The sequence below is a fragment of the Bidens hawaiensis genome, unplaced genomic scaffold (genome assembly GCF_021521415.1).
Source record: "Bidens hawaiensis isolate Kalapana, Puna unplaced genomic scaffold, B.hawaiensis_p1.1 tig00005028_1, whole genome shotgun sequence".
In the NCBI taxonomy this organism is placed as follows: domain Eukaryota; kingdom Viridiplantae; phylum Streptophyta; class Magnoliopsida; order Asterales; family Asteraceae; genus Bidens; species Bidens hawaiensis.
Window position 1 is genome coordinate 592,072 of NW_027491319.1, and position 26,576 is coordinate 618,647.

General features: G+C 42.3%; 1 protein-coding gene and 1 pseudogene across 2 annotated transcripts; both read left to right on the forward strand.

Annotated features, from left to right (window-relative positions):
• The first annotated feature begins 221 nt into the window (after positions 1 to 221).
• LOC143628600 (protease Do-like 8, chloroplastic) lies at positions 222 to 20,501 on the forward strand (annotated as a pseudogene). Its single transcript, XR_013152775.1, has 14 exons — positions 222 to 397; positions 1,456 to 1,463; positions 1,943 to 2,062; positions 2,148 to 2,230; positions 2,338 to 2,436; positions 2,513 to 2,579; positions 2,660 to 2,735; positions 2,838 to 2,904; positions 2,974 to 3,191; positions 5,271 to 5,338; positions 19,701 to 19,780; positions 19,862 to 19,948; positions 20,021 to 20,128; positions 20,212 to 20,501. The product of XR_013152775.1 is annotated as a protease Do-like 8, chloroplastic (transcript).
• A 3,812-nt stretch (positions 20,502 to 24,313) lies between these two features.
• Positions 24,314 to 26,410, forward strand: LOC143628599 (putative NAC domain-containing protein 94). Its single transcript, XM_077098147.1, has 3 exons — positions 24,314 to 24,951; positions 25,043 to 25,344; positions 25,640 to 26,410. Exons 1-3 carry the CDS (start codon positions 24,735 to 24,737, stop codon positions 26,174 to 26,176), a joined length of 1,056 nt encoding a protein of 351 aa, XP_076954262.1. The 5' UTR covers positions 24,314 to 24,734; the 3' UTR covers positions 26,177 to 26,410.
• The last annotated feature ends 166 nt before the right edge of the window (positions 26,411 to 26,576 follow it).

A 26,576-nucleotide genomic window follows, 5' to 3' on the forward strand; every position in this document is an offset into this window, starting at 1 on the left:
TTGGATGAGACTTGAGTTGATAGGATGTTTGTTATTTAAATAAAAGTTATAATAAATGATATTTTTTTTTTATTATTATTTAAGGTCGCATTTCTAGTTTATGTAGTGAACCACTTTGTACACAGAGATTTATTGAAGCAATAACGATAAGCCATATAAAGAAAAAAGAAAACCAGAAACAGGAGGAGGAGGAGGTTAGGCAAATGGTGATGGTGATGGTGATGGTAATGGTAATGGCTTATATGATTCCTCCTCAAACGGAACCTATATTTATTACTCCCGCACGGCGGTTCGTGGGTCGCCGGAAACTCTGTTTCGACGGAATCTCCTCCGTCTGTACTTCCTCAGACACACATCACGACACGTAATTAATTACTTACTTACACTTGCTACTCATATTCACAATTTGAAAACCCAATGTCTGAATTCCCCTAATTTAACACTTAATTGGTCTTTTCGTTTCAATTATTATTATGCCTTTTAAATTATTAAATTTAGCTAACTATTATTTCATTATCATATTTCAAGTACCAATAATCTTTTTTTAGAGCTTGGCTCGTGACTAGGGGCGTGCGTGGTGCTGTTTGGTCTTTGGCTAAAACCTTCGTTTTGGTTTCGGTTTTTTTCGGTTTTTGCCATTTCAGCTTGAAAATTTTAGGCTGAAAAAAAAATTGGCAAAAATAATGAATTTAGGTATTAATAATTTTGTTAATTGTAAAATAATAGACTATTATACATTTGATAAAAAATATTGGAGTTACATATTTATTAAATTCTTATTAATTACTTAATATAAAATATAAAAAAACAAAAATTTAGGAATTCGGTTCGGTTCGGTTTTTATTACATGCAAAACATAAAACTAAACCTTCAGTTTTTGTTTCGGTTTGGGTTTTTCGGTTTGGATTTTTCGGTTTCTTGCACACCCCTACTTAGGGATGAGCATTTTGTCCCAAATACCCGTACTTGTACTCGTACCGTACCCATACACGTACCCGTACCCGTACTGATTTAGCTTATTCGGTACGGGTATTGGTACTCATTTTTGTTGAATTTTGGTACAGGTACAATCGGGTACAGGTACGGATACATTTGATATTCTGTACATGTTTGGATTCTATAAGGGTTTAATTGATATTCTTCATATTTAGTATATAAAATAAACTCTCCAACCAGGTTATTATTGAACAAGTACCAAACGTTTCTTCAAAATTAAATAATATAACATACAAGGCTCGAACCAACAAACAAATCACTTAAAGTAGGCGACCGAATTAGAGTTCTTCAATACTATCATATCAATAAATTGACGGCCAATTTGGTAGTTGTACTAATTTGGTACCCGTCACGTACATGTGCAAGTACCGATACCCGGACTAATTCAGGTTGTTTGTTACTTGTACCGGTACCGGTTTCAAAATCGTCAAAAATTTGGAAAAAAAAGCAAAGTGGTACAAAAACGGGTATTATACCGAAAATACCCGTACCCGTACTCGTACCATACCGAAAAATTTGGTACGAGTATTGGTACGTGTTTTTATTGATTTTTTGTACGAGTACAATCGGGTACAAGTACGGGTACGGGTACTGTCCCACGCTCATCCCTACCCCTACCCGTGACTATGTTTTCAACCTCTCGTTCACTATCGGTTAATTAATATATATTATTTAGTTATTTTAATCATAACCTCGTGTGTGTGTGTGTATATATATATATATTGTCCATATTATAACTGAAGATCGCGCTAGTTTATTAAACGGGCTTATATTAGGCTCGATTAAGCTTGGATCGATTGCGCTTTTTCACGAGCTGATCTCGAGTAACTCGCGAGCGGCTTGTCTCGTTTGCACTCATACCTGTAAACATGCATCCAAACACCTCCTAAGCTTCTGCTACTACCAGTTTTTGAGTTGCATTTTTGTTGTTTCTTATATTATAGAGTTGGTGAAAAAATATTTAAAGATGTTGGAGAGGTTACAAAGGGGTTCCATACAACGCGTAGAATGCTGTTAGCAAGTTTATTAATGCCATTATATTGCCCGCCTTCAAAATACTCATCAGGTTTAAACAACACGTCCTGTTTCCATTAAAAAAATTGTTTTTATTTGTGTTTTTTAAATTGTTTATAAAAACATCGGTTGTGCAGCTAATGCTTTAGGCGACCCATCTGTGACAATAGAACAAGTAACACCTGTTATAGTTCCTTCCGGGCCACTCTTTCCACCCGAGGTTTGTATAAACTGTTGCTGTTTACTTAATTTGCGTTTTAGTCATTCAATATCAGGCTTTATAATGTATGTTTATGGCAGGTAAATTGATATGTGTATGCTTGGCAGGAAAGAATCGTCAACCTATTCGCAAACAACACTTACTCTGTTGTCAATATATTTGATGTAACGTTACGGCCTCAGCTTAATGTCACGGGGGTAGTTGAGGTAATTGTGCATGACCTTATTCTAATCATGTATCCACTTATATGCTTATTATTATTGCTGATGTTATTATTGGCAGATTCCTGAAGGAAATGGTTCTGGAGTCGTTTGGGATGATGAAGGGCACATTGTCACAAATTACCATGGCAAGTTCTTGATTTTTCTATAAATTTATATTTTGAGATCATTTTTTTATGAAAGACTAAACCACCCTTTTGTCATCCAGTTATCGGCAATTCTCTATCAAAAAATCCAAAACCTGGACAAGTTGTTGCACGTGTTAATATTCTTGCCTCAGAAGGGTAAGATTGGTATTTACGTATCTAACTTTACTTTATTATTAGTAATTTTTATAACGAACTGTCTCACCTCGTTTCGTGTATGTAAATGTAATATATTGAAAGGGTACAAAAGAATTTTGAAGGCAAGTTAATCGGTGCGGATCGGTCAAAGGATCTTGCCGTCTTAAAGGTATTATGTTTTTGAATTTCCAATATTTTCCCCTTCTGCTTTTACATGTGTTTGTAATGGTTGATGTAGGTGGAAGCACCGGTGGATCTGCTAAGGCCCATGAAGGTGGGGCAATCTTCTGTCTTAAAGGTGGGCCAGCAATGCTTAGCTATTGGAAACCCATTTGGGTTTGATCATACACTCACAGTTGGGGTTATTAGCGGGCTTAACCGCGACATATTTAGTCAGACTGGAGTCACAATTGGTGGAGGTATTCAAACAGATGCTGCCATCAACCCTGGAAACAGGTGTCTTTTTTTTTTTTAAATAAATCATACTTTTATTTATTTAGTTAGATATGTGGGATTTATTTATCGTGTAGGTATATCTTAATGGGCCAAGATCAACATAGTTAGTTTATTTGTCTATTAGTTAGGATTATGAGTTTAATTAGGTTTGGGTGTTGTGGTCTTTATAATGGGTCCATGTTTAGTGTTAAGGGTAACTTTCAATTTCTGGTTTGTCAATAAAAGTGTTGATCAACAAAACTTGATCAAAACCCACGTTTTATTTCCGTTTCTTGTTGATTGATTTGATTCTAGGCCTTTAATTGGTATCAGAGCCGGCCTAAGAACACCTGAGATCAAACTTGCCACCCAAGATTAGCAAATTTTACTGCCAAAGTGGCAAATTTATGAGATGCGTTGCATCAGTGTGGGTCGAGTTTGGGAGGCTCGGATTGATGACAAGAAGCTGTGGCTCTTGGGTCTTCGATTGAAGACAGAAGCTGGTGAGAAAATTACTTAGTTCTGCACCAGCAAAATTCATCTCGCTTGTGGCCTCTATCAAGCAATTTGCTGATCTGAACACAATGACCTTCCAAGAGGCGGTCGGAAGGTTGAAAGCATAAGAAGAAAGAGTTAACGGTGTTGAAAGTTCATTTGGAAATCAAGATTGTCGAAGACTAGTGGGGTGCTTACAGTAATTTGATACATGCAAACACCCAAGGAGTCTCATCTAGTCGCCACTGAATATATCTTACTGTATATATGGGGAATGCTTGGTTTTGGCATCAAGTATGCTCGTGGAGGAAGCAAAATAGTATACGATATATAAGGGGAACGGGCCGAACGGCAATGTCATAATGTTTATAAAGATGATGGATGGTCATGTCTTTTATTATGGTGATGCTCCGATCGCATGGTGCTCGCAAAAGCAAACTACGGTGGCACTTTCATTAGGGGTGTAAACGAGCTGAGCCGAGTCCGAGCTCGATTAGGCTCGATTTCGGCTCGTTTTGAGGTACGAGAGCTCGAGCTCTTTTTCTAAAGCTCGAGTTCGGCTCGTGAGTTGTTTTTTCAAGCTCGGGCTTGGCTCTTATTATTCATTAATTAATTTACATATTTTTTTTAAAATTATTTTTATATATTTGGAGAAAAACCTTAAAACAAGCCTAAGCTTTGCTCGAGTTCGTTTAGTACTTTAAACGAGCGAAAGCTCGGCCCAAGCTCGGCTTGAAGTGTTAATACATAGAAGTCCAAAAGAGATCAAGCATAAACATACACAAGACCTGTTAAGGCTCGACGAGCCTAAACGAGCTTCCCATACAAAGGTTCGAGCTTGGGCTTGATGACCAAACGAGCTTTATTTGAGGGCTCTAGCTTGAAAAAGCTTGGCTCGTTTTGAACATTTTATCAATCCGAGCTCGAGCAGCTCACGAGCAGCTTGGCTTGATTTCACCCCTATCTTTCATCATGTGAAGCTTAGTATATGGCTGTTACTAAAGCGCGTCTCAAGCCTTTCGGCTTCATGATTGCTAAGCGAGATAGCCAGAAGAAAATTACAAAAGGTATTTTTAAGCGTGGAACAAAGTTTGCAATTGCACTTAAGAAGAACCCCATCTTCCATGGTTGCCACATACATATCGGGTTTCACTTTATTCCGGAATGTGTTGAAAGTAACCAAGTAATGGTCGAACATGTAAGAACGGTCGACAACTTGACGAAAGCTCATGCAAGGATCAAGGAAATATGCGAACTACTTGGAGTTGAAGACCTACCTATTACCTATTTCAATTAAGAAACTAGGAGAGAAAGAGAGAGAGAAGGGGGGGGGGGGGCTTAATGTTCAAGTGTTGGTGGTGGAGTCAGAGTACAACTCAAACAAGCTGGTTAGAGTACCTGTGTTTTTGCAATTTGAGTTGTAGTCTAGAGTCTAGGTTAGTCAATAAATACCGAGTCATGGTATCATTATAATCAAGTTGTTTTGAGTTATATGTATTGTGTTCTTATCTATTCGGTACCTGATTATGCACAAGCAAAGGTGTAAAGTTTGTTACTTTTCCCCCTTTTTAAATATCAAGAATCTAAAGATTATGATTTTGGCAGTGGAGGACCTTTGTTAGATTCTAAAGGAAATCTAATCGGGATCAACACTGCCATATTCACTCAAACAGGTATTATTGTATTTTTTTTAATCCATTACCTGTGGGCGCACAGGACATTAAGCAAAACTAGCAATGGCGAATCCCCGTTCAGCCTAACCTATGGGACAGAGGCTATGATCCCAGCAGAAATTGGATGCCCATCCCATAGGGTACTCATGATGAGCAAGACTGATAACGAGCGCGAAAGAAGATTGGACCTCAACTTGCTTGAAGGGCGCAGAGAAGCGGCTATCATCAATGAAGCCAAATACAAGAAAAAGCTGGAAAAATATTATAATCAGCGCGTTAAAGAATGCCACTTCAAGAAAAATGATTTTGTCCTTCGAAACAATGAAGCTAGCCGCGCAATACCCCCAGGAAAAATGTCCCCCAAGACCCCTCTGTCCCTTTCTGAGGGGTAAGTTAACGGCGTTGTTCATTTTGTAGGTGGAAGAACACAGATCCAGAAGAACCATCGGTGAAATAGTACAATTGAAAAACCAAGACATTAGAAATCAAAGATATTATCAAGGCACAAAGCCAAAACTTATGCGCACAGCGCATATCGCATATGCTCAAGCATCACATGCTTGCACATATCACATATGCTCAAGCATCACATATGCTCATGCATCACATATGCTCGCGCGTATCACATGCTCACGCATCATATATGCTTATGCATATCACATCGTGCGTGACGCATCTGCGCGCGGCGCATATCACATACTCGCGCATCATACATGCCCACCCATATCACAGTTGCGCATGGCGCAGCTGCGCGTGGGGCATCCGCGCGTGACGTGTATTTCACCGATGATGCCCTGGGGGTATACATGCCCACCCATATCACAGTTGCGCATGGCGCGAAACTGGTGATAGCCTTTGTAGGCATCCAGGAAACATTTGAGCTTGAATGGCGCCACGGAGTCCACCTTTGCGTCGATGTTTGGGAGGGGGTAACAGTCTTTCGGACATGCTTTGTCGAGGTCCTTGAAGTCAATACACATCCTCCATGACCCGTTGCTTTTCTTTACCATCACAGGGTAATGGAAAAGTACCAATGGCGCGAAACTGAAAGGACCAATGGGTCCAGAAGAAGAAACAAATGATCCGAATGAATGGCTCATAAACGAGCAGCGGCGTCTAATGGAAAAGTACAATGAAAGGGTCAAACAGAAAAAGCTAGCCGACCAAACACAAAGGCAAGCGTTTGATAAGCAGACTACAAAAAGGCCTCGCGCGCCGGAAGACGGACATTCTGTTCACACTGCACACACTGAGTTCAGTGATGAAGAAGTGCATAGCATGAGGAAGACGCGAGATACTCATGCAGGAGGCTCACAACTCCGCGCGCCTGTGAACATGGCGCCTGGAGCCAGAGCAGATCTGGATCTGCACATGCCGTACAGCCCGCCAGTGAGGGGGCAAGTGGACGTAACCAAGCCGTACAGGCCGGCCATCTTAGTGAAGCACTCAAAATTTACTGAGCGCATTAAGTAGATCTGGATCCACGTTTCTTCATTGGCGCCATCCGTCAAGCATGTGATGAAGAGGTATGTACCCGCCTCAACATCGAGCGGGGCGGGTCAACCCACAAGATATATACAAGACATTAGAAATCAAAGATATTATCAAGGCACAAAGCCAAAACTTATGCGCACAGCGTATATCGCATATGCTCAAGCATCACATGCTTGCACATATCACATATGCTCAAGCATCACATATGCTCATGCATCACATATGCTCGCGCGTATCACATGCTCACGCATCATATATGCTTATGCATATCACATCGTGCGTGACGCATCCGCGCGCGGCGCATATCACATACTCGCGCATCATACATGCCCACCCATATCACAGTTGCGCATGGCGCAGCTGCGCGTGGGGCATCCGCGCGTGACGTATTACATGCTTGTGCGTATCACATCTGCGCATGAAATATCTGCGCGTGAGAATAAAGAGAAGACCTCGCGCATCCTCAGGATGGGCGCATATCACACATGCACATAATCAACCTCGTCCTTATCCAAATCAGGATTAGGGCAACCTTGATTGTGCACGTCAGACAACCTTCCAGAAGACATCTTTTTAAGGAATACGGATATGCTGATGTTGACAGCTGCCAAATGAAAGGTCGACAACTCAGCATGACACATGTGCTACCACGTGATTACAACCAACGAGAAAGCGCCAGGTGTCCCAGAGGACACGTGGCGCAGTGCGATTGGAGGAGGCCAACGAGGCTGAGCCCAATCAGTGGAAACCCTAGCACTATAAATACAGCATCAACTCCACTTTGATGGACACATTCATACTCAATTATTGACAGTTACAGGCAGTAATATCACATTCAATCATATTGAATTACATTCACTCACAGTCAGTTATATACAAAAACACAGTCACACAATCATAGAGTATTCAGCTATTAAGCAATACTCTCCAGATTCCCTTACTCACACATTATTATCTTCTCCTACACATACTTATTCTCACGCCGGAGGGTTACCCCAAAGAGGACCCCTCTGTCCCTTTCTGAGGGGTAAGTTAACGGCGTTGTTCATTTTGTAGGTGGAAGAACACAGATCCAGAAGAACCATCGGTGAAATAGTACAATCAAAACCCGAGGAAAGTAGATCTGCTACCAGTGAGTAGATCCACATTTCTTCATTGGCGCCATCCACTGTTACAAACGGCAATCAGATCTCATCAGATCTACATAAAAAAAATCAATCACCATGGTTTCTGGCGTTCGTAACGCTGATCAAGCTCTGGAGGATATTGAACGTGAGGGTGTCAATGACGGACAGCAGTTTCTGAGGGTGCCGCGTGATTCTACGCGCACCACCAGTAACCGTCCTTTCATCACAACCCCTCACGGCCAGACTGAAACTCCTCCAGACGATCTCACGTTACAAAATCTTGCCGGCGCGAAACTGAAAGGACCTATGGGTCCAGAAGAAGAAACAAATGATCCGAATGAATGGCTCATAAACGAGCAGCGGCGTCTAATGGAAAAGTACAATGAAAGGGTCAAACAGAAAAAGCTAGTCGACCAAACACAAAGGCAAGCGTTTGATAAGCAGACTACAAAAAGGCCTCGCGCGCCGGAAGACGGACATTCTGTTCACACTGCACACACTGAGTTCAGTGATGAAGAAGTGCATAGCATGAGGAAGACGCGAGATACTCATGCAGGAGGCTCACAACTCCGCGCGCCTGTGAACATGGCGCCTGGAGCCAGAGCAGATCTGGATCTGCACATGCCGTACAGCCCGCCAGTGAGGGGGCAAGTGGACGTAACCACGCCGTACAGGCCGGCCATCTTAGTGAAGCACTCAAAATTTACTGAGCGCATCACTAAGGCCCCCATCCAGCACAAGACCAAGATGCCAAGTGGTCTGGGCAAATATGATGGCACAACAGATCCAGATGACTTTTTGCAAGGTTTCTATAACACGGGAAACCTAGAGAGCTGGACGATGCCAACATGGTGTCACATGTTTGCCCGCTGCCTTACGGGCGCGGCGCGTGTCTGGTTCGAGAGCTTGCCGACTGGGCAAATTAATGGGTTCGAGGAACTATTGGAAAAGTTCCAAGCCCACTTCGTACAGCAGCGCAGACACACGCGCGATCCTGATGACATCATGCACTGCGTGCGCAGGAATGATGAAACGATTGAGGACTACATCACTCGTTTCAATCAGGAGTCTCTGGCAATCGGGGGTATAACTGAGCAACTCCTGCGCGTGGCTTTTATACAAGGTGCGCGCAGTGATCAACTCCGCCGAGCTCTCGTAAGCAGAGATGGTATGCCCACCACTTGGGCAAAACTAATGGAAGCATCGCGAGTCTTCGCGAGAAATGAAAAACAGATTGCCCAAGATAGGGCAAGAGAAAGAGCGCATCAGGCTGAATCACCGCGCATCAAAGAGAAGAGGGCCAAACAGAACTCTGTATGGTCCAGGTTGCAACCAACAAGTTTTTCTTCCGCAGAAAAGCAAACGCAACCAAGCTCACCCCAGCCCCAAAAAGATGTTCGTAATCGCGGGGAGGGTGACAAGAGGGAGGGCGGCAGAGATCCTAGCAGACCTCTGCCAAGAATATGGACTCCCCTCACTAAAACACCTTCACAGGTGTTAACTACTGAGAATGTCCAATTCAAGCCCCCCAAGCAACTACACTACAAGGGACCGCAAAACAGTGGCAAATATTGTGAATTTCACAGGTCCCCGGGCCACAACACCGACGCATGCCATCATTTAAAGGATGCGATCGAGAAGGATGTAAAATCAGGCAGGCTGGCTCACTTGGTAAAAAACCCAAGAATAGAAGATGAGCAACCGAAAGGAGCCTCTGCCAGCAAGAAATACAAAAGAATCTGTGTGGCTGAGGGGGGACGACAAGGGCAGACGTCAAAAAAGAGAAGCGCGCAAATCAGCGGAGATTGGCGCGAGCAGCAAGTTATCTTCCCAAGAATCAGGGGAGGCCCTTCAATCAGCAGCCCTCTCGTCATCACCACACACATTGCTCATTACGAAGTGTCAAAGGTCCTGGTGGACACTGGAAGCGAATCTGACATTATGTATGAGCAATGTTTCAGAAAGTTAGACCCGGCAGACCAAGCGCGGCTCGAGATGGTGAACGCACCAATCTGTGGTGTTTCAAATGAAATCATCCATCCCCTAGGTCAAATTCAGTTTGAACTAACTATGGGGGATGATGAGCACAAGCGAGCCGAAGTTGTCAACTTCTTGGTCTTGCCCACCACGTCATGCCACAATATGATCCTGGGTAGGGGAACGATTGCCCAATTTAATGCTATACCGTCGCCAGCGCACGGCGCATTGGGGTTCCCTACACCAACAGGCGTAACATTTGTTTACCGCGATCATTTGTGCGCAGTGACAAGTACGCCGCGGGAAGGGAGAATGAAACTTCCAATGGCGGACAATGCGCCAGAGAAGTGGATTTTAAACCCAAAATTCCCAGAGCAAACGGTCACAATTGGCGCTACCATTTCAGACGAAACGAGATTGAGAATGAAAAGGTTGCTCACAAAATACACGTCGGTCTTCGCGTGGCAACACTCCGATATGATTGGGGTCCCGCGAGACTTGGCGCAACATTCTCTTAACACGTTCAAGTCGGTGGAGCCAATTGCTCAGAAAAAGAGAATCATGGGGGATGAAAAGGCGAAGGCTATGAATGAGCAAGTTGAGGACCTGTTGCGCGCAAACATCATCCGCCCGATCCGATACTAGACGTGGGTAGCCAATCCTGTGATGGTAAAGAAAAGCAACGGGTCATGGAGGATGTGTATTGACTTCAAGGACCTCAACAAAGCATGTCCGAAAGACTGTTACCCCCTCCCAAATATCGACGCAAAGGTGGACTCCGTGGCGCCATTCAAGCTCAAATGTTTCCTGGATGCCTACCAAGGCTATCACCAGATTCAAATGGCACCACAAGACGAAGACAAGACTGCCTTCAGAACCGACAAGGGTGTTTTTTGTTACACAAAAATGCCCTTTGGTTTAAAGAATGCGGGCGCCACTTATCAGAGACTTATGGATTCGGTTTTCAGTAAACAAATCGGAAGAAATCTAGAAGTCTACGTTGATGATTTGGTGATCAAGAGCAGGGAGGAGAGACAAATGCTCAAAGACATCGAGGAAACTCTTCAGCGCTTAACGGAAGTCAACATGAAGCTCAACCCGAGCAAATGTACTTTCGGCGCGGAAGAGGGGAAATTTCTTGGTGTAATGGTCACTAAGGATGGTTTCAAGGTGAACCCTGAAAAGGTGGAAGCCATCCTTGACATGCCTTCACCATCTACCATGAAAGAGGTTCAGAAGCTGAATGGTAGATTGGTGTCAATCAACAGGTTCCTAGCGAACCACGCCAGCAAATCTACTCCATTCGTTAACACTTTGAGGAACTGCTTGAAGAAGAGCCAATTCAAGTGGACGCCTGAGGCTGAACAAGCTTTCAGTGAGATAAAAGAATGTCTCATAAAGCTGCCCGCGCTCACAGCTCCACTTCCTGGCGAAACCCTTACATTGTACTTGTCAGCTGGAGACCGCGCCATCGGCGCAGTATTATTGGTGGATCGCAAGGGGATCCAAACGCCAATATACTATGTGAGTCGGGTGCTGACAGACCCTGAGACGCGCTATTCCATCATGGAAAAGTTAGTTTTGTCACTAACACACGCGTCAAGAAAGCTTCATAGATACTTCAATGGTCATCCTATTGAAGTTCTGACAGGTTACAACATCCAGCAAGTCTTGCGACGCCCCGCGCTCTCCGGAAGGCTGACAAAGTGGGCGCTGGAATTAGGTGAACACACGATCACTTATAAGCCCCGTCCAGCAATAAAGGGTCAAGTTTTAGCGGATTTCATCACGGAAATCCCAGAGGGAAAGATTGAAGAAGCTCAGCGCGAGGTAGACCCTCCGCGAGCAAATGATGAAGAAGATGTTTGGAGGCTATTCACTGATGGAGCCTCCAACAGCGAAGGGTCCGGCGCAGGCCTCAAACTGGTGGACCCTGATAATCATGAATATACTTATGCTATTAGGTTGGACTTCAAGAGTACCAATAATGAGGCGGAGTATGAAGCCCTGCTGGCTGGTTTGCGCGTTGCGCGCAAGTTTGGAGTTAAAAGGCTAGAGGCCCGTGTTGATTCTTACTTGGTAGCTGCACAGGTCAATGGCCTTTATGATGCCAAGGAGAACACCATGCCTCTATATCTAGAGCAGGCAAAAAAGCTCGTTGAGCAGTTTGACATCTTCAAAATCATACACATCTCGCGCAGCGAAAACAAGTCCGCTGACGCGTTGAGTAAGATGGCATCAACTAATTTTGATCACTTTGGCAAAGATGTCAGGGTGGAAGTGATGAGCAACCCGTCAGTGCAAACGCAATGTGTCCTTGTAATTCATACAACCTCTTCATCCTGGATAACTCCAATAATGGAATTCCTGAAGGAGGGGAAGTTACCGGACGATCGCGCACAGGCGAGAAAGATAAGACACAAGGCGCAGAACTATGAACTGCTTGATGGTACATTATATCGACGCTCTTATCTTGGACCGCTCATGAAATGCCTGGATGCTGAAGAAGCAAGCTATGTGATTAGGGAGATTCACGAAGGAATCTGCGGAATACACGCTGGCCCGCGCATGGTGGTTGCCAAGGCAATGAGCTCAGGCTACTATTGGCCAGGCATGTACTTGGATGCGATAAAAGAAATCCAAAAATGCAAGGCATGTCAGAGCTACGCGCCAAACACCATGCGGCCAAAGAACAACTTGATTCCAGTGACCTCCGCATGGCCTTTCCACAAATGGGCCATTGATATTGTGGGGCCCCTGCCGCAAGCGCAAGGGCGAGTGAAATTTTTGGTAGTGGCGGTAGACTATTTCACAAAATGGGTTGAGGCCAAGCCACTAGCAAAAATCACAGCTGAGGAGATGAAGCAATTTATCTGGAGCCACATCATTTGCCGTTTTGGCCTTCCTATGGAAATTGTGAGCGACAATGGCAAACAATTCACTGACAGGAAGATATCACGCTGGCTCAAAGAATTGCACATCAACCAAATCTTCACTTCGGTCTACCACCCTCAGGGGAATGGCCAAGTGGAGCGCGCGAATCAAAGTTTGTTAAATGGGCTGAAGAAAAGGTTGGAGGGAGAATCCCATTCTTGGGTCGAAGAGTTACCAAATGTCCTGTGGGCGCACAGGACATTAAGCAAAACTAGCAATGGCGAATCCCCGTTCAGCCTAACCTATGGGACAGAGGCTATGATCCCAGCAGAAATTGGATGCCCATCCCATAGGGTACTCATGATGAGCAAGACTGATAACGAGCGCGAAAGAAGATTGGACCTCAACTTGCTTGAAGGGCGCAGAGAAGCGGCTATCATCAATGAAGCCAAATACAAGAAAAAGCTGGAAAAATATTATAATCAGCGCGTTAAAGAATGCCACTTCAAGAAAAATGATTTTGTCCTTCGAAACAATGAAGCTAGCCGCGCAATACCCCCAGGAAAAATGTCCCCCAATTGGGAAGGACCTTATCAAATCTCAGAAGAATTGGGGAAAGGCGCGTACACTTTAAAAGATTTGAACGGAAAAAAAATACCGCGCGCGTGGAACGCAGCACAGCTTAGAAAATGCTTCATGTAAAAATTCAAATATGTAATCAAGGCTTTTAAGCCATCATGAATGATGATTCGCGCTATCTTTCAATATTTGTTCTATTACCTTTGCATACATGTTTCACACTTCCTTTATTAATTTGGAGCAATATGAAAACACTATATTGACTTCAAAACAAAATAAAACGAAGTAAAACATACATGCGCGAGCCTTAGCTCAAACGCGTTAACGAGTCTTAACTCTAAAACGTCAGGGCCTTAGCCCAAACCTACGAGCCTTAGCTCAAACGCGTTAACGAGTCTTAACTCTAAAAACGTCAGGGCCTTAGCCCAAAACAAAGAGCCTTAGCTCAAAACACTCACAAACATCCATCTTACATCCCGCGCAGCCTGATCATAAAAATCCCTAAACACAACTAAGGCAAAGTACATGCCAAATCATAGTTGTTAAGGTCTCAGGTCGAGGTCGCGCGCGGAATCATAGTGGATATCTGAGTAACACATGCTGACATGTAATGGCTAAAACTCATAATTCGATATAAAAAACGCGCGACAACGACGCGCAAAAAAAGGAATAGTGAAAAGTCATCGCGCGTGTCAGCATAAACAAGATACTGCGAAACCACTTACAAAATAGGACTATGGTTAAGTAAATAATTTCCTTACAACCTTGTTCTTATTTTAACGTGCAAGCATATCTTATATCTATACAAGCAAACATGAAGAGATGAATGGAAATGCGCAAGATGTGAAAAAGGGAAAACAAATTTCATTCCATAGCATTGAAATTTACAAGTGTGATGAGTTACAAATTACAAGTATAACAAAAAACAAAAAAAAAAAAATTAGAAAGATGAAGGGCTTCTCAAGTCTCCACGTCGACGTCAGCCACTTCATCACCCTCATCATCTCCCGCAGCATCTGGCGCGGCCCGCTCCTCATCTCCAAACTGACCATAGTCAAGTTCTTCCTCCTCAATGGAGTCTTCTATCACGACGGTGTCAGGAGCAGATTCTTTCGCCGCGCCAGAGCCGCTGGCAGGGGCAACATCCCCCGCGCCACCATCATGGCCACCAGCCCCCTCGCATTCATCGAGCAACTTCTTTAGCGCGCCGAGGTCGGGCTGGTCAGCAAGCGCAGCTATCTGCAAATCATTAGAAAAGTATTGAGTACAAAACACTTAGAAAATTAATCAAGAAAAACTCATTAAGGTCAAGGTACCTGCACAAGGATGGGGATGGGAGTATTCATATACTTCTCCCCCACCGCGGCCATGTCCGCGCAGGCCGCGTCGCTCTTGTAAGGGTACTCGGATGGGTTCTTCTTCAACATGCCATATTCATACCCATCCGTAAACCCTTCAGCTCGACCCACCAAGCGCGCGGCAGCATTGCAGTCCATCACAAGGGCCTGAAACTCGCCAGAATATTTCATCGCCAAAGCGCAACGAGTCATGCCCTGTGACACCAGCCATTGGCGATCCTGCGCGAGGCCAGCAACAGACGTCTCGAGGGCAGGAACCTGGGAGTTTAATAACTCAACAGTTTCCTTGGTCTTTTTTAACTCCTCTTTATCAGACGCTGCTGCCGCCAAAATTTTTTCTTTCTCCGCCTGCGCAGCATCAAGTGCTTCCTGGCTAGACGCTGCCGTCGCCAAGGCCTCATCTCTATCGGCCTGCGCGGCCGCCAAATACTTCTTCAGGCGCGCAACCTCACTCTCCAGTGATGATTTCTCAGTGATATTCTGGACGATAGCTTGGTCACGCGCCTCCGCCTCCAGTTCCAAGTTACGCACTCTCCGCGCGTACTTGGCAACTTCGGCCTCCGCCACCTGCTGCTTCTCCCGCGCAGCTTGGAGCTCATGCCCGCGCTTAATAAAGGCGGTGTTGGCACTTGCTCGGTTTTCGCTGAGCTCCGCCTGGAGTTTCTCAGCTCGTGCGCGAGCATCAGAAAGGTTCCAGGCAGCCACCTTAGCCTCTTGCTGGGCTTCCACAAGAGCATCGCGTACTTTAATATAATCACGATGAAGCTCTTGGGAGGCAGCAAAGAAAGCCGACCCAGCGAAAATGTGATCGTTGAGCAAGTCAGCGCGGGTGCGCCCCTCCTGATACCTCCTTTCAGTAGGAGGCACGGCATGAGCCCAGAAGTCCTCGCATACACCCATGGATTGGAAGGAACTGTCTTCGTTAATATTCCATCTCGGGCGGTAAACGTGGTCACCTTCCTGCAAAACACAAGAAATGTTTTAAGTCATAAAAACATACTTATATGGAAGTACGCGCAGCGGAGCAACAAATTAAAACATACCTGCGGGGATGAAGCAGAAAAGTCAGCGCCAGCCCCACCAGAAGTATGCGCTGCGAAGTCTTGTGGCATCGCAGGGCTGGCACGGACTCCGAAGGAGTCTTCAGCTTGAGCTCCCTCATCCTCCTCATCTTCTTCAATCGGCCTCTTCTCCTGCGACCTGGAGGGCTCCAAACCAGCCTCGCGGAGAGGGCTGCGCGTAGGAGGAGGCGAGGGAGGTCTCGACGCCGCCAGTTCGGCGCGCAATACGGCTTCCTGCTCCTTTGTAATCCCAATAAGGGGAGACTCAGCACTAGCAGGAGCAGGAGCAGAACCAGCGGCGCCGGCAAAGGCGCCAGGAGTGTCACCAGCAGCTTGTACGCCAGCTACAACTCCTATGAACAAATCAACAACAAAAAAGGGTTTATGATTTGATCAAAACAAAAAATTCAGAAGACAATGGCGCAAAACATACCTTCGCGCAATTCTGTTCGCGCGGCGAACATCGCCATAAAGTTCATTCTACCCTTTTCTGAGGGTAGAACAGGGGACTTCGAAGCAGCCCCCGGCGCAGCCTCAGCACCTTGTTGCGCCTGCGGCTGATCTGCTACCGTCGCCGGTCCTGCAAACATTCAAATGCGAAAACATTTAATAATAATTCAATCAGAATCGCCCTCATTGAACCATTATGGGTAAGCAAAGTATACCTTTCGCAGGCGCGACACTGCTTCTCTCTTCAGCCGCGCGAAGGGAGGAGGTCACGCCACCATACCTCAAGTGGACAGGAGGTCTGCCCACTTTCACAGGCAGGGAAGCTAAAGAAACCTTGGTGGTAAACACCTGGGTTTCCTCAGGTCCCTTCGTTTGAGCATGGGGATGAGCGACAAGGGTGTCATCTTTCTTCTGTTTCTTACTGCCCCCTGCGCCAGATTTCCCCTTAGCTTTGCGCTTTAGTAGAGGCGCCTCCTCTTCCTCCTCCTCCTCCTCTTCCGCGAGCTCCAGCTCGTAGTTTTCGAGCGCATCTGCAAATACAAGCAACAGAACTGTTAATAAACTTTGGTATTCTAAAGGAATAAGCATAAGTGCGAAGGCTTACCAGGCGCGTCGCTATCAAAGTCAAATTCCAGATCCACAGGGATGAACATGTCATCGAAGCGATCTGGGAAGCCCACCTCCCCAGCGCCCAGCGGGACGGAGCCACCCTCCACTTGATCGTCGTAGTCGGCGTGGAAAAACTCCTTGGTTACTGCGCAAAAACAAGACAAATAATATCAGCAAAGGCAAATTTTATTAGCGCGGAAATAAAGCAATGCGATAACTTACGCAAGCCGTCCACTTGGATGACAGGCTCCGCCGCGCTGTCGGCCCACAGCTTACTCATGCCGACCCCCACCAGCGCCTCCTCGCGAATTTTCTTGTCGGGGGATGGTTCGGCGGTCAGTTTCTTAACCCAGGCGCCGGTTGGGTTCTTAATAACATCCGCATCCGCGGGCGCACAATCGATCGCGCGCATCGTCATGCGGATGGGGATTACACCAGCCCTGATGTAGAAGAACCTCTCAGACCAGTCATGAAGGCTCTTGAATGACACCGTGCTGCACTTAACCTTCTGACTGCGAGGAATAAAGGAGATCCAAGAATCTTGGATCTTGGGCTTGTAAAAAAATTGAAAGCGACGAGGGGTGGGCTCCTCGCGCTGTGATTTGCACATGAACTCGAAATGAGTCATGCGCACAAGTCCAAACGGATGGACTTGGGATATATGTATCCCGAAAAACCGTAACACCGCGCCTACAAACCTTGTCATCAGAAGACGAAGGTTGCAGTGGGTGAAAAAATGGGTGTACAGTGAAATATAGCCGGGAGGCGGGTCCGCCGCCGTTTGCCCGGCCACAGGCAACATGCAGCCAAACACAGGGAGAAAACCCTGTGACGAGATGAGGCTGTCGAGATCGGCCTGCCTCAGTTTTCAGGGGATTTCATTCCACCTTTTCGTGGCCTTGGTCCTCCCTACTTCCTCCGATGTGGTCTCAACAACCCTCTTCCCCTTGCCCTTTTGCTTCAATGTCGACATCACCACAGATTTCACACGGCGTCTTCGAGAGGCAATAGAGGTGATTGAGGGGTTAGAGGAGTCTGAGCTATCAGACATAAAATAACAACAGCAACAGATAACAGGGTATCTGGAAGCAATAACCAGAAAATCGGAAAGATAGAAGCTTTGGAGTACACAACAATGAAGATGAAGATAAAAATTTTTCCTAAGGGCCTGCTTTTATAGGCCCAGGAGAGAGAAAAGTGGCAACTGATCGGATTTCACGCGCCCCCACTCGCAGGTGTAAGCCAACGAGGGCGCGTCACGTGTCCCTAACACTGTTGAGGGGACATAAAAACGTAACGGAACTGCCACGGAGCAGAGACGCGCCCCCACTCGCAGGTGCAAACCAATGCGAGCGCGACACGTGTTCCAGACAGCTGTGCGAGGGGACATGAAAGGCAACTGTAGCACCTCGAGCACACGAAACGTCTGACACGTTTCCGGCGCACGTCACCACCAACCAACCACGTGTTTGGACCCTTCGTTTCAACCAAATGGATAGAACTTCGCGCAACGATGGAAACAACCAAGAAAACGATAAAACCCCATTAAAAAGACCAAATCAGTAAGTCTAATATCTATCTTACCGCGCTAGCGCGAGATAAGACACACATTAGACTGGGGGGGCTTGAAGAGGTATGTACCCGCCTCAACATCGAGCGGGGCGGGTCAACCCACAAGATATATACAAGACATTAGAAATCAAAGATATTATCAAGGCACAAAGCCAAAACTTATGCGCACAGCGCATATCGCATATGCTCAAGCATCACATGCTTGCACATATCACATATGCTCAAGCATCACATATGCTCATGCATCACATATGCTCGCGCGTATCACATGCTCACGCATCATATATGCTTATGCATATCACATCGTGCGTGACGCATCCGCGCGCGGCGCATATCACATACTCGCGCATCATACATGCCCACCCATATCACAGTTGCGCATGGCGCAGCTGCGCGTGGGGCATCCGCGCGTGACGTATTACATGCTTGTGCGTATCACATCTGCGCATGAAATATCTGCGCGTGAGAATAAAGAGAAGACCTCGCGCATCCTCAGGATGGGCGCATATCACACATGCACATAATCAACCTCGTCCTTATCCAAATCAGGATTAGGGCAACCTTGATTGTGCACGTCAGACAACCTTCCAGAAGGCATCTTTTTAAGGAATAAGGATATGCTGATGTTGACAGCTGCCAAATGAAAGGTCGACAACTCAGCATGACACATGTGCTACCACGTGATTACAACCAACGAGAAAGCGCCAGGTGTCCCAGAGGACACGTGGCGCAGTGCGATTGGAGGAGGCCAACGAGGCTGAGCCCAATCAGTGGAAACCCTAGCACTATAAATACAACATCAACTCCACTTTGATGGACACATTCATACTCAATCATTGACAGTTACAGGCAGTAATATCACATTCAATCATATTGAATTACATTCACTCACAGTCAGTTATATACAAAAACACAGTCACACAATCATAGAGTATTCAGCTATTAAGCAATACTCTCCAGATTCCCTTACTCACACATTATTATCTTCTCCTACACATACTTATTCTCACGCCGGAGGGTTACCCCAAAGAGGACCCCTCTGTCCCTTTCTGAGGGGTAAGTTAACGGCGTTGTTCATTTTGTAGGTGGAAGAACACAGATCCAGAAGAACTATCGGTGAAATAGTACAATCAAAACCCGAGGAAAGTAGATCTGCTACCAGTGAGTAGATCCACGTTTCTTCAGTAATAATCTGCAAATAGTCTGAAACCTGAATACTTTCCGATGACATATTATTCACATTGTAACTTTGACCCAACAGGGACTTCAGCAGGGGTAGGATTTGCTATCCCGTCCTCAACGGTGGTTAAGATAGTACCTCAGTTGATTCAGTTTGGAAAAGTAAGTTACTAGTATTATTAATTATCAAACTGGTATATGTATATTCACACTTGGGTTAAAATCGTGTATCATGGATGTTAGGTTGTTAGAGCTGGTTTAAATATTGAGATTGCTCCAGATCTTATTGCAAATCAACTTAATGTTCGTAACGGAGCTCTTATTCTTCAGGTAATATGATCATTTGAATTATTAACGACATTGCTTTGTCGTCACTTTAATACACGTTTCCTGTTTACTTAGGTTGCTGCAAATAGTCAAGCAGCAAAAGCTGGTCTTCTTCCCACTGCCAGGGGATTTGCGGGTAATATTGTTCTTGGTGACATCATTGTAGCAGTCGACAACAAGCCGGTGAGTTTTCTCTTATATTATCTTAAAATAGTATTTAAACGGTGATAATTGTTGATGAAAATGGATTGATTTGATGGATTCAGGTTAAGAATAAGGCAGAGTTTTTAAAAGCATTAGATGAATATAGTGTGGGAGAAAAGGTCCTTCTAAAGATACAGAGGGGTAATGAAACCCTAGATGCCTATTGCTTTAGAGGAGAGTTCATGAGAACATAACTTCTTCTAATGTATTTGTTTTTTGTATATTATATTTATTATTTATTATTTATTATATATACATTATATAACTGTTACATCACATGATGGTAGCTACACATTTGTCAATTACATTTAAGACACAATTAGGAAGATGCAAAGAAACATGATTCAAATCAGACAAATTATCATCTTATTTGTCTCAACCTTATGTTTTTCTTTACCCTCTTAAAATAAAATATGCGCGAAGAATTGTGTCGGGTTCGAGGGTACTGGTTGGCTGGTTAAAATTATGAACATAAACAAGATCCATATATTTTGGATTCTTTCCATTATTTCACTCAGGTAGTGTGAATGTGGTTGATGTTTTTGCATTCCTAATTTCCTATTTTACTCGGGATCCTTTGATTATTTCATTTGAAGTATATTTAATTTATAGGTTGTGATAAGAATCTTTATTCAAAGTTTAATGTTTAAGAAAAAAAGGTTATGATGAAAACTTATTTAGAAAAGTAGTTAATATTTGTATTTAACTTGTATTTATGACTAAATTAAAATAGGTTTATTGGATTTTAATAATCTCAATTGAATGTTATTGACATAGAATAATCTTAATTGAGTTTATCGCCATAGGTGGTCCAAAATTTAAAAAAACTTTGTCTTCAGTGGTCCCCTATTAAAAAAACATAACGGCGTTAAGTTTTTTTCCGAATTTCAAACTGATTTTTTAATGTTTTTGTTCGGAAAGAGGATAACAGTCGATTTATGTAAAATTTAACGACTTAATTAGTGCTTCAATTTGGGTGGGTGTTTGGGAGCACGGTTTTGAGCTAAGTTTTATATCAATCGACTCGTATCCTCCTTTCGATCAAAAATCCTGAAAAATCAGTTTGAAATTTATTTTTTTTAATGGGGGGTTGCTGAGGGCGAAGTTTTTTTTAATTTGGGACCACCGATGGCGATAAATTTAGTTGAGATTATTACCGGCCAATAGCATTTAGTTGGAATTATTAAAATCCAATAAACCATTAAAATAAAAACGTGGCTTAATTGGCACCCATTTTATATTTTTTTTCTGTTAAATTAGTTTTGGTATCCAAAAAGGATTAGCGACATAGCTTGTTCCCATTGTTTTCTGTATCGATGTAGACATTGACTTTTTATGAATCACCTAATTATGTTCTCAAAATTTATTTATTTATTTTGATGTGAACACTTAGCTTACTAATTGTCGTTAGAACTGGTGGTGGTTGTTTATGTTTAAGTCAACCCCTCATGGTCGTGTTACTTATGGTTTTTAAGCACAATCCTGGTTTTGCTAGAGTTCTCGAATATGTTCCTCAGCAAACATCCACTCGAAGCGGCCATGCTTCTCTCTAACATAAGTGACTTCCACAAATCGTTAGAAGCATTATGCTTAGCCTAACATCAATGTTAGTGATGAATGGACTAGGAACTTGGCATTCTCAGTACATTAGCTTCAACAATGTGGTAAAATCTTTCACAAACTTGAATCAAGTATCTAATAAAAAGAAATAACTAGCTTTGATTAGTAGATAAATTAATAATAACTAATTTCAATAAGAATCACCATAACAAACTGATACAGACCGAACTTATCCTCACCGCAATGCGCATATTTCCATCGCAACACGCATTTTTTACAACACATAATGTAAATCTTATAATACATATTTCTAGTGTGAAAGATTGACACTGTTGATGATAAAATAGAAACAAAGATATCCAGTTGAGTTATTTTATAATATTAGGTTGACCCGATGAGATTACAACGACAATTTAAACAATTTTGTATTGTCTCCAAAATCCCATCAATCAATAAACCATATTATTTTTGTCAATTAGATATTCCGATATGAAATGATGCCTCATCTTTGATAGAGCTCTTAAGATTTCTTTTTCTTTAAATTTCACATGCATATTTGTCCCACTCTTATCTTCTTAACGAAGAAAAATTAATAAAGAAAAAGATTAAATAATAAACAATTGATTAAATATGCATATTGTTTGTCGTATGAGAAGTGAAATTGAAACTGCAATAAACAATTGATTAAATATGTATATTATTTATTGCATGAGAAGTGAAATTGAAACTCAAACCTCTAAGAGTTACTCAGTTTGTATATTATTACTAGTGAGTGAAACCTCGCGTTATGACAAAGGTGTTGGAATTTGTAAGGTTTGGTTTCGATGACTTGTACGTTGGTGTTTTTACTGAGGTTTCAAATAAACTGGAAGAGTTTACCTTCCTTCTTTAAACTTAGATTTAAAAGGGGTTATTATGAAAGCATTGATGAAGTTTTGACATAGAAAAATGCATTGATGAAGTTTGACATAGACAAACTATGACATTATGTATGCTTTAATACTTACAAAATATAAATGAGTTTACGACATATATATAGATTTTAAAATATTTTATGCATAGTTCTAAACATATTCCTTAGATAATGGGAAAAGTTGCACGTGAAAAGCCAATCACTAATTCACTAACCAAGTTTCACGTAAATAATAACCAAGTTTTTTTAGGTGAAGTTTCATTAGTTTTTTTTAGTCATTTAATTTGAGTGTTTTTCATGTCTTTGAAACAACAATAAAACTTTAATGGTTTTATTATTGAAGAAGTATGAAATGTTTGACATTGTAACAATACTGAAATGCAATATAGTGATTATTTTATAATTTCATCTCTAATTGCATAAATAATCTTCATAACTCCATTTATATATGTTGACTTCATATATTGGGTGGAAATAACCTAGAAAAGATGATATCATTATTATCATGATAAGCAAGAAGTATTCAAAGGTTTAAAAAGAAACTTTCATCAGTTACAGTTTGATGATGCATTACTAAGACAGTCAATTTTCTTGTTCAACTGCTTCTTGAATTCATTTACAGTTGGGTGAACAATACCAACCTAGCTAGTCATCTCTCCAACATTCAAACTAACATAATATAAGAAAATATGAGTTATTCACTCTGTAATATTATCAACAGATAGAAACAAGAATCTCACCATGTTATATAATTTGGTTTCCACAATATGAATAGGTCGATAGTGAATTCTAGTGTTTTCTCCTACCGACTTAATTTGTCAAGTGTGAATTGTACCAAAGACTTCAAGTTCCATCAAACTTTTGCTGTTTTGTTGGAACTCAACTCATTTTAGATAATATATTATTAAATCGACTAGATAGTATTGAAGAACCCTAACTCGGTCGCCGATTTTAAGTGATTTGTTTGTTGGTTCGTGTCTTGGATGTTATATTATTTAATTTTGAAGAAACATTTGGTACTTGTTCAATAATAACATAGTTGAAGAATTTATTTTATATACTAAATATGAAGAATCTCAATTAAACCCTTATATAATCCAAATAGGTACAAAACACCAAATGTACCCGTACATGTACCCGATTGTACCCGTACCAAAATTCAACAAAAATGAGTACCGATACCCGTACCGAATAGGCTAAATCAGTCGGGGTACGGGTACGGTACGGTACGAGTACAAGTACGGGTATTTGGAACAAAATGTTAATCCCTAATGGGGAAGCATCAACCAATCCTAGCCACTATGTGTAAACCCCAATAGAGAGTGGCCCTTGCATTGGGGAAACACCTTAATTAGCTACCGTTGATGAAATTTTCTGCTGAAGTTGTCACTCTCAACTTTCATATTCTTTGATAAAATAGTTGCAGTGTTTCATTCTAATCTTGTTCTTATCGTTCAACCATATATTAAGCACTTAAGGAATTCAATAGGTCCCTTTAAGCCACAAACAACTTATGTTTTTGAATAAAAACATTTTGGTTCTTTGTAGAACTTTTATTTTTATTTAATTTTTGATTTCTTATAAACAAGAACTACCTTAATACTCATTTATATTATCAATTACTCCTTTGTTAAAACTGTTCATCCACTTGCAGTGTTGGTTTCCACATTAAAGTCTCGTAAATTATGGAAGTGAATGGACCATTTTTCTTTCTTTTGGATAATTCAGGAGTCTTCTAAAATATATATGTACATAAAAGAATTCAATAATAAACCTGTCCTTGTCATCTAATAACGTTGATTCGGTCAAGTATGTCAATAAATTAATACAAAATGATTTAAACAATAATATATACATACACACACTGCTAAGCTACCAGTCTTGTTGATCGAGATTATAAATCACATTTGAAGAAACCAAATAAGTGTTCAAAAAGATTGAAACTTTGCTTATTTAAAACTCCAAGATCTTGACTTCTGCTCTTCATTTCCACCACCTTTTCTGTGTAAGTGCATCGAGAACAAACCCCAGAAAGATAGGAAACAAACCCCTATTCAGGAACCATTGGTTATACAAAAACCTTCAAATTATCTTCATTTTAAAAGGCTTGAAATGTCTTCATTAACTTTCATGGATGATCAGAAGAGTTCTGAAGTTGACAAAGTGGATGATCATGATCATGAAGTCATGTTACCAGGTTTCAGGTTTCATCCAACAGATGAAGAGCTTGTGGGATTCTATTTAAGGAAAAAGATTCAACATCAGGTTCTTCCAAATGATCTAATCAAACAAGTGGATATATACAAGTATGACCCATGGGACCTTCCAAGTAAGTATATGATCATTTGTTTAATTAACATGATGACCATATTATTATATTTATACTCGTGCTAATAATTATGTACTTATGATTGATATAGATTTGGCTCCTTTGGGTGAAAAAGAGTGGTATTTTTACTGTCCAAGGGATCGTAAATATAAGAATAGTGCACGACCAAATCGTGTCACTGGAGCTGGTTTTTGGAAAGCTACGGGCACAGACAGACCGATTTACTCGTCTAATGGTGGCAAGTGCATTGGTTTGAAGAAGTCATTGGTGTTTTATCGTGGTCGAGCCGCAAAAGGGATGAAGACGGATTGGATGATGCATGAGTTTAGGCTGCCTTCGGTTGTTGAACCAGAACAGAATAAGAAGATTCAAGATAAAAACCTTCCTCCTAATGTAAGTCAAATTACTATTATATTATATATTATATATATATATATATATATATAATACAGGGTTTTATGGTTAATTAGCCGTGGTTTATAGTTCAGCTAAATACTTTTAGATGTTTTTTTAAGTCTACGCATTATTAGCGAGTTCACTATCTCTACAAATCTTTACAAGCAAACACATGCAAGTTTCAATAAGTTATTTTGGTGTTTACCCGCGTGGCAAATGAACTTCATTGAGTTTTTTCATCAAACTAAATGTGTCTCTTAATTCATTGCATGATTATGCCTTTTCCTTTCAGGACACGTGGGCGATATGTAAAATATTCAAGAAGACGAACTCAGTTGCCCAACGAGCAATTTCGCATTCGTGGGTATCTTCATTAATAGAAGACAGAACATCCAAGTTTTTCGCACATTCGAGCCACTTTAGTCCTGATAACATTTCTAGCATGACTGACCATCTTTGCTACACCATAAAACCAACGTCCACTAATAGATATCCGAGTCCAGAAGCTCCATCATACAGACTGTTAAACCAAACCGATTGTAAGCCATCTCCTTTCCCACTTCCACACGTGGATTTTAGTACCAATGGGCTCATGTTTCCACCCGCCGATACACCACAACCACGAGTCTTGAATCTTGAGGATGCAAGCAAGAATTGTGAAAGTATAGTCTTTGGAGACGAACAGCAACCTTTAGACAACGACTTTCCAGTGAATCATTTGCATGAAAACGAGCTAGTGGTGAATGTTCCGATGGATGGATGGTTTAATATCGCTTGGGATTCACCTCCATGCCATAGTTCCTCAACTACATATTCTACAAATAAGTGACATATTTGACAAAAAAAAAAACATGTGTAGGATACAATATCGTTTACTTCGGCTGGGGGGCTGTCTTGGTTGTGGGCTTGTGGGATGGGCCTATATATGTAAGGAAAATGAAACAACATTTTGTGTAATTTAGATGTGTCCCGGGAACATTGTTTGTTTCCGGTGATGTGCATGATGTTTTTAATCACAAAAAGAACTGAGTGTGTACAGGTTTTTGTGTATGTATGGGGGAAGACCATAAAGTGGGTTCAGGAATGGGAATGCTGGCATTTGCAAAATTAAGTTTCTAGTCATATTTGGAGTTTTATGCATTTGTATTGGTCGTTGTTTGCATAAAAATCTCCTTTATGACATTTTGATCTCCCTTCTCATATGTTGTATCTCGGAAGTATAGCCGTAT